General features: G+C 42.0%; 1 protein-coding gene across 5 annotated transcripts in view; it reads right to left on the minus strand.

Annotated features, from left to right (window-relative positions):
- The window catches only part of npnta (nephronectin a), a 95,388-nt gene extending 86,245 nt beyond the window's left edge, over positions 1-9,143 (minus strand). For all 5 annotated transcript variants that reach the window (XM_054744820.2, XM_015943707.3, XM_015943706.3 and 2 more), the window contains exon 1: positions 8,847-9,143. In XM_054744820.2, the coding sequence (XP_054600795.2) occupies positions 8,847-8,917 (71 nt within the window). In that variant the 5' untranslated portion in view covers positions 8,918-9,143. The remainder of the gene's footprint in view (positions 1-8,846) is intronic.
- Between the last annotated feature and the right edge of the window lie 3,308 nt (positions 9,144-12,451).

Below are 12,451 nucleotides of genomic sequence, written 5' to 3' on the forward strand. Positions count from 1 at the left end.
TTCGATGTATTATTGTTATTATTATTATTATAAATCCTTTTCACGTGAAGCATTCTCAGCAGTTCTCGATAGTTTCCATACCTTCCAGAATGAGCCGTTTCTGGACTCTGTCACATTAAGAAGACAAGCTAAGGCAGCAGTAAGCTGAGAAGCTCCGATATCTGGGAGGAGTTTGGAGTAGAGCTGCTCCTCCTCCAACATAGACAGGCGGTGGCGACGGGTGGGTTATGCTAATTTCTAAATCTGCCCTCATTTGTGATGTCACAAGAGGGGCATTTTTGAAATGGCTCATTTTATGCACACAATTCACAAAACCAGACATCGGCAAATTCCTATTTCATGTTTGGATCGTTTATAGAGGCAGCACAGACCCACATGGCAGCACAAAAGGATGCTAAAAGGTGATTTAGCATAATGTGTCCCCTTTAAAATTCCCACCACATGGTGCAGTGATTCTTCAGCCTCAACTCTTTTTCTGTGATGCTTGCACCCAAGTGGAACAGGTGTCTCTGTTATGTGCATCTCCATCAACAGTCCAGGCGCTGCTTCGCTGCAGTTTAGAGTTCCACATCATTAATAAAACTGAACATTTTAAAACGGATTCAGCATCTTTTATGTTGTCATGGTGTTGCACGAAGAATTTGATTATTTCAATCCTCTACACTCTTTATTTAGTTCTTAACAATTATTAATCAGAATAATCAACTAGTTGTTGTAGACCTATTCACTTGCATCAAGGCTTGTAAAGAATTCAGCGGTCAATGAATTGTGGAAATGCAAACAGATGGGAACGTGATGAAACAACAAAGACGAACCGAGGAGCAGAGCTGGAACTCCTGGATTGATGTTGAGTGGGTGTGAAGTCAGAAAGGTCTGTATGATGCAAAGATAACGGCCCACAAAGCTGAAATTCAACAAGTTGTGTATGACTGAATCAAACCCTTCCCTCTAACACGGTCTAATTAGGTTTCGCACTGCATTTCTAAATCCCCTTAGGGGGTTCTACGTCTCAAAACCAAATGAACTTTACACTCAGAAGGACATCCTGCAACTTACTGGCTCACAGCTTTATTACATTAAACTCTACAAGAATATCAAATCCATCATCTTTATAGACATTTATGGGCCGAAAATGTTAATCAGTCATGAACGGGACAATGCACAAGAAGGAAGACCACCTTGTCCTTTGTGATATAAATTGAATGAAAAACTGTCATATCAACTGGATATTATTATAATACCTGTATTTATTTCCCCAAAGCCCTGAACAGTGATCCTAAATAGCACGAAAGCCTTGAGGGAGCTCAAGCAGATAATTATTACCCTTCACGCACGCTGTGTGACACCTCTTCTCAAGTACAAGCTAAAAGACAAGTTTCTTCTCCGAGAGCCTGAGAGGTCAATATTCACGTCTGCCTAGTGTTGTAGAGCTAATAGACACAGATCTGGATAATCTCTCTTTTCTGACAGTGACAGACTTGTCAATCCATCCCTCACAATGAACACAGCAGCTTGATAATCGGGACCGTGAAAGTATTTGGTCTGCATTCACAGAAATGATGATCTAATCTATCATCCATCCATTAGACACACCGAAGCATGAAAAGATTAGCTGAATGGATTTTTTTCTCTTTCCATGCACAGACATTAGCTGCTGCTATTGTAGCATCTTGTTTCAGGAGACTTGCTTCAGCCTGCCGAGCTCAGCTGAAGGCTGGCAGAGTCCTAATGTGTCATGCTGGTTTAATTAGATGTGCATGCAGACTGCCAAGACCAGTCTGCATGCACACTGGAAAACGAAAGAAAGTAAATAAATGTTTTGTGATCAGTATAATTGGACATAACCACGGCAAACATGCTTTCAACAATCCTTGTTAGTGTGAGAAAAAAAAGTGTAGAAATTAAAACGGACGTGTGTTAATAGGGAAACAGCGGGCGAGCCATGTTTGCGCATGCGCCGTGAGCGGTTCTGGTGCTGTTTGGGCCGCAGCCGCGCGCATTTGTTTACTGTGAAGTAAAGTTGAAGTGCTGAAGTTTTGAAAACTAATTTTGAATAAAACTTGAAGAATAACTGGCAATTGCTCATTTCAAGAGGTCTTTCATATTTTATAACATGCTATTTGATATAATGGCTTACAAACGCAAAAGAGTAATTTATTAGAGTACTCGATTAATCAATAAAAGATTCGATAGAGTACTCGATTACAAAAATATTCGATAGCTGCAGCCCTAGTGTAGACTTTAAGGTCAGCTTTCACCAAAAGAACAAATATGCACCACACCACAACAATGAGAGCATCTATAAAAGCAGGACAATTTCAGAAGAATTTAACTTCTGACTGCAATGTTGCTGCATGAATTGAAAACTTTAGTGCTGGCAGTTTGCATGAAAACGTTCAGTGTTTTAAGTGGGCCGGTAGACCTCAGTACTTACCTCTCACTGTAAAGGGAATCTCCAACCCAAAGGTCGGAGAGGGGTTTTTCTCTGCTCGTAGCAGGGGCGGATTTAGGACTGAAGAAGATCCGGGGCTTAACAAACACATGCACGCACACACATGACACGCACTAGTCAACATATATATTTGTCTTGTACCACATAATTTTTAATCTGAAGCTACATATTAAGCATATTCAGGGCAGAGTATTGTTCCTGTTAGTGTTTAGTGTGAGATGATAGTAAATCTTCCCTTTCTTTCTCCAACTTTACCTGATAGTAAGCTAACTTTAGGCAAACCAGCAGCACGACAGATATTTTCAAATAAGACTCACAAACCTGAGTCAGCACCAGTCTCAAAGCTGGGGTTCTGTTGCGGTACTTTTGGTCTAAAAAACGTCCTTATGTCCATCTTCACTCATGCGTTTCAGGCAGAGTGTAGAAAAAAACAGACACTGAAGAAGAAGCCGGCTGCTGAAGGGCTTCTTCTTCAGTGGTGGAGGCTCAGGCAGGCTGTATACAAACTACTGCCAGCTGCTCCCTCTCTGTTGGACTTTGGTACTGCATGTTACTTCCACGTTTGGGATCCGGGGCTTTTCATTAAATATTCGGGGCTTCAGCCCAAGTAGCCAGGCCTAACGCCGCCCCTGGCTCGTATGATTCTCCCACCCCAACAGCGGAGATCTGACTTTTAAAAGGGGAGTACTAGAACTCATCCTTTTCCATTTCAAGCACTGGACACATGGCCATTAGCTTCGTTAGCTAACTGCCATTTGTGTTAAGAGTTTTATGAGGCACGCGTGCAGCCAAATGCTTTGCAACATTTTCATTCACATATGTTGTTACAACAGTGGTAGACGCGCAGTGGTTGCAAAAAAACACTTTGCTAGCGCGTAGGGCTGGGCAATAAATCATAAATGTATCGTTATCAAAATTTCTGACTTATCCAGATAATTTTTCCAATGTCAATAAATTTGATAATAAAAATGAAAAGATGTGTGAAGGTTGGCAGCGTTCATGTCCCTTTAAGAAGCTGGACCACCTTGAGTCACTTAAAAATAAGACTCAACGTAATACACGTGACAGCCCCCTCTAGTGGACAACTTTTGTTTCTGTGCATACCTGTAGTTATGGTCCGTTTATCGTTATCGAGGTGAAATCCTCAATATATCGTGATATTGATTTTAGGCCATATCGCCCAGCCCTACTAGCAAGGTTGTTAGCATTTACTGAGAGTTTACATTTGTTGAGTATATTCACTAGATAGATGCTTTAACTAAAGCGACCCACAGCTGAAGATGTAACAATGCAGATGTCTGTGGGAGGGAACTGAAGCACCTGGAGAAAACCCACGCATGCATTGAGAGAACAAGCTAACCCTAAGGCCCCAGCTGGGTTTTTGAGTCTAGCATACCAGAGAAACGTTGTTGTACAATGAAACTTTTAGAAAAAACTCCTAAAAATTAATTAGTTTTTCCTATAGAAATGAAAATAGTACATTTTTTTCAACCACATTAAACAGCTCATTATGGTGTCATCAGCTACATTGCCTCTGGGTAATGTGCTAGTGCTCTTTTTATAATTAATTCAATGCTTAAGTAAACTTGAGGTATGCATTTTTCCCCCCCTTAGGTTTGAAGAATCTCCCTCTGCACAGTCCGCTCAAATACGGTCATTTCTGGCTTCACAAACACCAAGGGTACCAAAAGTAAAACTCTGCCAAAGAAAACAAAGAGATAAATGCGTACAGAGGCCTTCGCTGTAGTGGAGTTTACCCGGGCATCAACATCAAACGCTCGGTTAAGCCGCAGAGCTTACGGACTTCAGCAGCCTTTGTGCTTTTTAAGTAGTCATAACTTTGGTGATCCATCCTCCAGTTTACGGCAACATTTAATTTTAAACATCTACTGACCAGCAGTGATGTCCAAGAGAGGAGTTATATAATCTGAGTAAAAAAAGCTCCATATAATGATATTCTGAGTGGGTGGTGAGCAGAGTGGAAGCGTGGCTGAAGACTACGCTCTCATTTTATTCACTAAACCCCTGACTTCTGTCCAGCCTGCGAAGATTTCTGATGACTCTGCAGTTGTTGAATGCATCTGTGTTGGATAGAAACGGAGCAAATGGAAGCTGCTTTGTGGCACGGGGGCAAAAGGGACAGATGTGATCTTTACGATGAAAAATCCTGGAAATACGTGAATTAGCGAGGAGAACCTGGGTGTTCACCTGGACAACAGAATGAAGTGGAAATCCCTCAGCAAGGATGTTTAGAAGAAGGAAGAGAACAAATTCTACACAAAAAACTAGGTCCTTTAATGTGTGCAGCAATATGTTAAATATTTATAAGGAGATGGCAGACAGTAGAATTTTCTTGTCAGCCATCTGTTGGGGTGGCAGCAACTGAACAAACTCATAAAGATGGCTGGCGTTGTGCTCGGGATTGCCCAGCCTTGTGACTGAAATAACAACGCAACACAAGCTGCTGATGGTAACGAACAACGCTGCACACCTTCTGCACAATAAACAGCTTGAACGTCAGAAATCTTCAGACAGAATCTCCCTTAGTAAAAGTCAGACCGCGAGGTCATGTCCGTTCTTCTCTGATGCTCCGACAGCTTCTTTTTGCATGCAACACACAAAGTCAATCCCTTTTATTTGCTCCCTTATTTCTGTTCCCATCGTTCTCATAATGGCTAGGAAAAACATTCCGGTATTTGAAAAGTTGACCCAAATACTAAGAGATGTATTCGGTTCATGCTGCCTTTCGCGGCTGTTTTTAATGCTCGTCGTCACGCCTGAAAGCCCAAATGCGGGTGTGATTTTGCAATCCAAACCTAACGCGGCACCTTTCCACAAGCTTCAGATCGTGACGGAGGATGTCTGGTATGCGCTGCTCGGCTCTGTTAGACTTAACTATTTTATGATGTCACAAATGAACAAAACTCCACACTGTAAGCGCTGCCTGTCACCATCAGGTTTTTTCTGTTATGACATGAACGTGTCTGTTTTGGAGCCTTTGCAGGAACAATGACTGCCAGCAGAGGAGAGAAACCCTGTTGCAGGTAAGCAATTTATATGAGAAGAGAATTATCTCACCAGTGATGCCTGTTGTGAAGGACCCTTCAGGGGCAGATGGATAAGCCTGTTAGGAATGCTCTCTAAGAGGCAATAAGTGAGCCGGACTAAAGGTGATAAACATTTTTTTTTTCTCTTTAGCTTGTGCTCGGTCTCAGGGGATATTTTCTCAATGAATGAATATTGAAGCGGAGACCCAAGCCAGTGCAAATTTAATCCTGTAAAAATTGGAAAATTATGGCCATGGTGACAAGCCACTCCATCAGACGGGATGTTAATAATGTACCATATGGAGCTGCTTCGCTCAAATAAGTGATCATTACACAAAAGCAATGTGTGAAATAAAGTGCGAGTCCCACACATTTGATGGGTTCAGTCACAGGGATTATCTGGGCATTTTGATGGGGGAGAAAAAAGCTCAGTACAAATTAGGAATCACCCGACACCTTTAATGCTATAGTTTCGAACTAAAACCATCTGGTGTTGGGAAGTAATGGAGCAGCAGCCATTTTGGTCACACATGTAAAACAATGTCACAAATGATCCCATTTGATGTTACAAGCTCTCACATCCCATTACAACTGTTTTAGTCCAGCGTGATTACAGCTTAGAAATCTAGACAGACAGCAGCCAAAGTCTAGCCTGGAAAAGCTCAAACAACGGTCCAGCGGCTGAGCTCGAAACGTCAAGAGCATTTTCTAAAAATTCAAGAGGAGTATGTGCAAAATTTGCTAGGTAGAACCTTCCATGGCAGTACGACAGTGCTGCACTAGCATCTTAAAATAACTGACACGCAGCACGGGGCGACGGAGGGCAGACGCCCCCGTGGCACATGAACAAAAGAACATGCCTTGACGGTTCCTGATGACGCATGCAACTGCGGCAGGACCCAGGCATCAAGTCCAGGTCCTTTAACATTAAGACAGAAGTGGACTTGAGTCACATGACTTGGACTCAAGTCTGACTCGAGTCATTATTTTAATGACTTCTGACTTGACTTGATAAAATCTATAAAGACTAATGACTTGACTCTGACTTGAACGCCAATGACTTGCGACTTGAATCGACTTGCATCTGTTGACTTGATGAGGATTTGAGCATATTTTAGCACAAAAGTGGCACGACATGACAAAAATCCTAACTTATTCTTCGTTCTGGGTTTGATCTTGAACTGCTAAAAGCAGCAGCGCTTTGTTTATTTCAGTTGCACTTTCTGCTTGTGCGAGCAAATAAAAAAAGCTTTAAGAAGCTTTATTTCTGCAATTTATTTATCAACATTGTCATTAAATTGAAGTTGGACAAATGACTTGAAAATTCAAAGTTAAGAACTTGGATTTGACTTGGACTCCCACATCATTGACTTTGGACTCGACTCGAGACTTGACTGGAAAGACTTGTGACTTACTTGTGACTTGCAAAGCAGTGACTTGGTCACACCTCTGCATTGACAAACACCCATTATCACTCAGTTTGCGAAAGCAAGCGTGAGGGTTCCACGTGAGATTTCGTTCTTATTTAATGCATCAATTAACCACAAATTGCACCACAGTTGGTTTGTGCAACACGAGTAATAATAGAGTGTGGTACTGATGACTTCTCCCCAGCAGTGGGTGGGAAACCTTTCACCTGTTGGTTCACAAAGATGTTGCTCACAAGTTTGATGCTAACATTTGGATGCAAACAAAAGGTGTTAGAGACGCGTCAGAGGGGATTTTTGAATGTATTCCACGGGAAATTATGTTGGATTGGGAACACAAGACTTGTTGTGGACCAACTATTTTATTGAAGTACTTTTGTGGGAACTCCGCGTATAAAAGGACACTTCTCATTAGAGATGGCTCTATCCTGTCAGTGATATGAGGCTGTGAACAGTGAGTTGGACATTGTTTGGAGTGGTTTGACAACTTGTTTACTACAGTATGTGTACAGTCATGGTGGAGTCCCTGGTTGCCATATATCATTAAATCACAAGAATCCATAGCTTTCAGATGATGTGTAATATATACCCACAAATAAAATAAGTGTTGCAAAAAAGACGCTGATTTGTCGTGGAAGTTTGCAACTTCCCATCTGAGAAACTAATTTATTGGCATGACAAAATATTGCTCATAAAACAGGATCAGCAAAGTGTTTGGCCAATTGTCAACGGTCGAAAAATTCGTCCAATCGCCTTAACGCCAGATTTTAGATCAATTTCTGCAACTTATTACATATTTTGGTGCTTCCGAGGTTTACTCACAGTAGCGGCCATCTTGAATTGGATTCATACCAAAGGTAAATCAGCAGATTTCCATCCAAAGATAGATTTTTTTGGTGTCATTAAATTGTGTCTAATTGTTTATGAGACACAAACCAGCTAAAACATTAGCACCAGTCTATCACTCCTCTACAGCGTTTGATGGACATATGCGGTGAGTGTTCCTCTAATTTCTCTGTAATATTCGCTTTCCTTCTCTTTAATTTCTCCTAGATAGAAGCAGCTTTTCCCTCCAAGCTGAACCCTTTGATCTTCTAATTACATATTCTAAAAAATGTTTGTTCAAGGCAGAAAATTGGCTGAAGGAGCTGAGAAAGAAAGGAAAATAGTTTTTATGATGAGATCGATTAACAGGTGGAAAGCATGTATTTATGTAAATTACCTCTAGGAATTTTCAGATATGTTTTTGATTATTTGAAACGTGAAGAACATCATATATCTGCTTTGCAGTTCATTCAGAATGACAGAAACACACGAAGAAAAAGAGTTTTGGCAGCGTTTTCTGTAGGAGATGAAGGGAATTTGGCAGGACCCGTTTGTTTATCTTGTCACTGGATGCAACTCATTTAATAAACTAGAAAAACTGGACTTAACTTTATTGTTCCAAGTCTTCTGGTTAAGAAGCACATTCTGCAAAAAATAAAAACGTCTGATGAAAGTAATGGATGTTTTTTAAAGACATAAAATTCACCCCTTCACTTATCTAAGATGCACCAGATCAAAATCTCCTAAAAGGTGCATTCTTTTGGGTGTCTGGCGTCTCCACTCACTTCACGGCATTCGTGTTTGAACATGAAGCGCCGGTGTTGCTGCTCCTCTCTCACATCCCTTCATAATCAGACTCGAATCTGCACAAACCAAAGCACTCTGCTTGATATTGTTTTTGCAAACATGAACGCTGCAGCCAAGCACGAGAACGCATCACGCAAGGCGCAGACACGCGCTCCTGGGTGGGTGTTCTCATGGGGAAAGCTGGACAATATTTGGCACCATGCGTTTAGTTTCCGAGCAGACGCGGGAGCAAACCTGAGCTGCAAGGATTCAAGTGGATCAGATAATTTCATGAACGAGTCTCCTTACCTCCCATTGAAGTCTGCGCTTGCTTCAACGCAGCAGCTGTACAACAACATTAACTTTATCCATAGATCCATGGTTTCTGGAGTTTACGCGCTCAGGCTGTTCGCTGCTCTCTGTAATCCAAACGCAGCAGGCAGGAAACGGAGGTGAAAACCGGCAAATACCGGAAAATAAAGAAGTTTTCTCGGGGCACGTTCAGTGTGCTCCAGCTGGAATAGTCTTCTGGCTTCCGTCAAGCTGCTCAACTGATATCCACGAGGAGGCAGAGAATAAACCAGTCCGGAGCCTAGAAGCGGAGCGACTCTTCCACTGAGGGTGCGCTGCTGCTGCTGCTGGTGTGTGTGTGTGTGTGTGTGTGTGTGTGTGTGTGTGTGTGTGTGTGTGTGTGTGTGTGTGTGTGTGTGTGTGTGTGTGTGTCAGGACGCACTCTGCCGTGAGCTCCCTCCCTCTCCTCTTCTCACCTTAGCTCACAAGTCCAGGCAGCAGAGCTCACCAACCAGCATTAACAACTGCGGGCTGACCTTAAAGCATCTGAAAATCCAGTGGTCTGAAGAAAAAAATCCACTCAGCTGCATTTAATTTTTCTTCCTTGCAAAGCCACGAGGGAACGGGCAGCACGTGCACGCTTTGGAAGGTGTTTTAATTAATAGCTCAACCTGCAGAGGCATGCAGGTGCAGTGGCCACCCAGGTAGATGCTGGTGCTCACGCAGAACCATGGAGATGACAAACACGTTTACCTACCTACCTACCTCTCCCATCTATCTATCTATCTATCTATCTATCTATCTATCTATCTATCTATCTATCTATCTATCTATCTATCTATCTAGCGCCTTCTAGAGTTCTGGAACCCCTCAAGGCGCTTTACAACACAATCAGTTATTCACCCATTCACAGGTGGGGATGAGCTACGATGTAGCCACAGCTGCCCTGGGGCTGCCGAGCACTGGCGCCACCAGTCCCCCAGACCACCAACAGCAGGCAACGTGGGTTAAGTGTCTTGCCCAAGGACACAATGACAGCGACAGACTGAGCGGGGCTCGAACCTGCATCCTTCTGATTATGGGGCAAGCACTTAACTCCTGTGCCACCGTCGCCCCAATGGATCTGTCTGCCTAATAAACACGAGCTAAAAGTAGTATGTAAAATGAAACTAAAATGTATTAAATCACAGCTGTTATTTGCCTACATGGTTAAACAAAAATCAAATGTAATTAATGTAAACCTAAATAAGAATATTTAGTTAACTCGACTTAATCAAACTGTATGTATAGAACCTTATAGAACTGCCACGGGGGCAGCAAATCCCTAGTGTGCCATTTGGGCTGAAGAACCCCCCCCCCCCCCCCCCAAAAAAAGAAAAGATTCTTGGCCCTAGCAAATGTGACAACATGAAAACCCATTGTTTATTTAAAATCTTGCACACAAGTCGATTAAATACAAGAACAGGTTACCTTAAAAGTGGATTTTTCATTCACTTTATGTAATAAAATTACATGGAAAATTTACACATATGTAAATGACAGTTTACCTTTTTGCCTAACCCTTTTATATGAAATTCTCAAAAATAATGCTTCTTTTTATTCACAAAAATGTAAAACATAAAATATACAAATTTCTAAATGATCATTCGGGCCCAAAACAGAGTTCAATATAATAAATCCAGCTAACTAAGATAGTGACACCAATAATTTAAACACTAAAAGACTGAAACAAGACCTAAGTGACATGTAAAAAGGAGAGTGCCAAGTACCAAACCAATATACAGAAACCTAACTTTTTTGAATGGAACATACAGCCTTTCATTCTTTATTACTAGCTAATACTAATATAGGTAACCTAAAAAAACTAAAAATATAGAGCCCCCCCCCCCGCCCACCCACCCCATTGGAAGGGACCTGGAAGCACCCCTGCCCAACCAGCAGACATCTCCTTTTGAAGATGGCTACAGTGCCCATTTCACCACCTCCATTCCACATCTTCCTGCCACGAATGTTAAACTTAACTGAGGTACTAATATTTGCCCTAAAGACAGCACAACGCTGTCCTGCAAGATGAACGCCACATCCAGAGATATACACTCATCTAAAGGATTGTTAGGAACACCTGTTCAACTTCTCCTTAATGCAATTATCTAATCAACCAATCACTTGGCGGTTGCTTCAATGCATTTAGGGGTGTGGTCCTGACCAAGACAAACTTCTGAACTCCAAACTAAATGTCAGAATGGGAACGAAAGATGATTTAAGCAATTTTGAGCGTGGCATGGTTGTTGGTGGCAGACGGGCCGGTCTGAGTATTTTACAATCTGCTCAGTTACTGGGATTTTCACCCACAACCATTTCTAGGGTTTACAAAGAATGGTGTGAAAAGGGAAAAACATCCAGTGTGCGGCAGTCCTGTGGGCGAAAATGCCTTGTTGATGCTAGAGGTCAGAGGAGAATGGGCCGACTGACTCAAGCTGATAGAAGAGCAACTTTGACTGAAGTAACCACTCGTTACAACCGAGGAATGCAGCAAAGCATTTGTGAAGCCACAACACGCTCAACCTTGAGGCGGATGGGCTACAACAGCAGAAGACCCCACCGGGTTCAACTCATCTCCACTACAAACAGGAAAAAGAGGGTACAATTTGTACCAGCTCACCAACATTGGACAGTTGAAGACTGGAAAAATGTTGCCTGGTCTGACGAGTCTCGATTTCTGTTGAGACATTCAAATGGTAGAGTCAGAATTTGGCGTAAACAGAATGAGAACACGATCCATAATTCCTTGTACCACTGTGCAGGCTGGTGGTGGTAGTGTAATGATGTGGGGGATGTTTTCTTGAAAGTTTATTTTATGAAAAACAAAACTAATGCTGGATTAAATAAGTTATTTTAAATAAAAGCATTTTAACCAGTTATCCTTTAAAGGTCATTTTCAACAGCCTCAGCTGAACTCTCCAGTTCTCATAAACAAATGTACCATAATGCTACGTTATGTGTAGCTGCAAGTTATTAGCTGCTAAAGAAAACATATGTATTACATCATCTAGTTTGTGTGTGTTCATGCAAACGGACCCTCTGATGAACTAATTTCTATCAGTTTGGTTTTGTCATAGTCTGTGTCTGCATCTCCCCTCATGTGTCTCCTTGTGTCCTCCATTCGTTGTCTAGGTGCTCCTTTTGTGTCCTAGCGCCCTCATGTGTCATGTCTGCGTCTTCCTCGTGTGTCTTCTGGTTTTCCCCATTTGCCCCTAGATCTCCAGCCCTCTAGGTTTCTCAAGTCATTTCCTTTAGTTTTTTTCCCATCGGCGTTTATTATTTTTTTCCCCCATCCCTTTGAATTGTAGTTAGGTTTTTGGGTTTTCCAGATCGTTATCTGGATTTTGGATTTTGGCTCCCAGCCTTTCTCCTTAAAATAAAGGATTTTTTTCTTATTTATCATCTCTGCCTCGTGTCCTCCTGGGTATCTGCATATTTGGGTCCTAAACATCCCCGAAACGCGACAGGTTTTATCTCTGAAACATCGTGAAAACTGGATGAACAATTGCTCAGAAGAGTTGTGATTCTATAAGTGAGTCTGACTCAAAAGCAAATTTGAAAGTCTGGAGAGCCACACTTCC

Source organism: Nothobranchius furzeri, chromosome 6 (assembly GCF_043380555.1).
Source record: "Nothobranchius furzeri strain GRZ-AD chromosome 6, NfurGRZ-RIMD1, whole genome shotgun sequence".
NCBI lineage: Eukaryota > Metazoa > Chordata > Actinopteri > Cyprinodontiformes > Nothobranchiidae > Nothobranchius > Nothobranchius furzeri.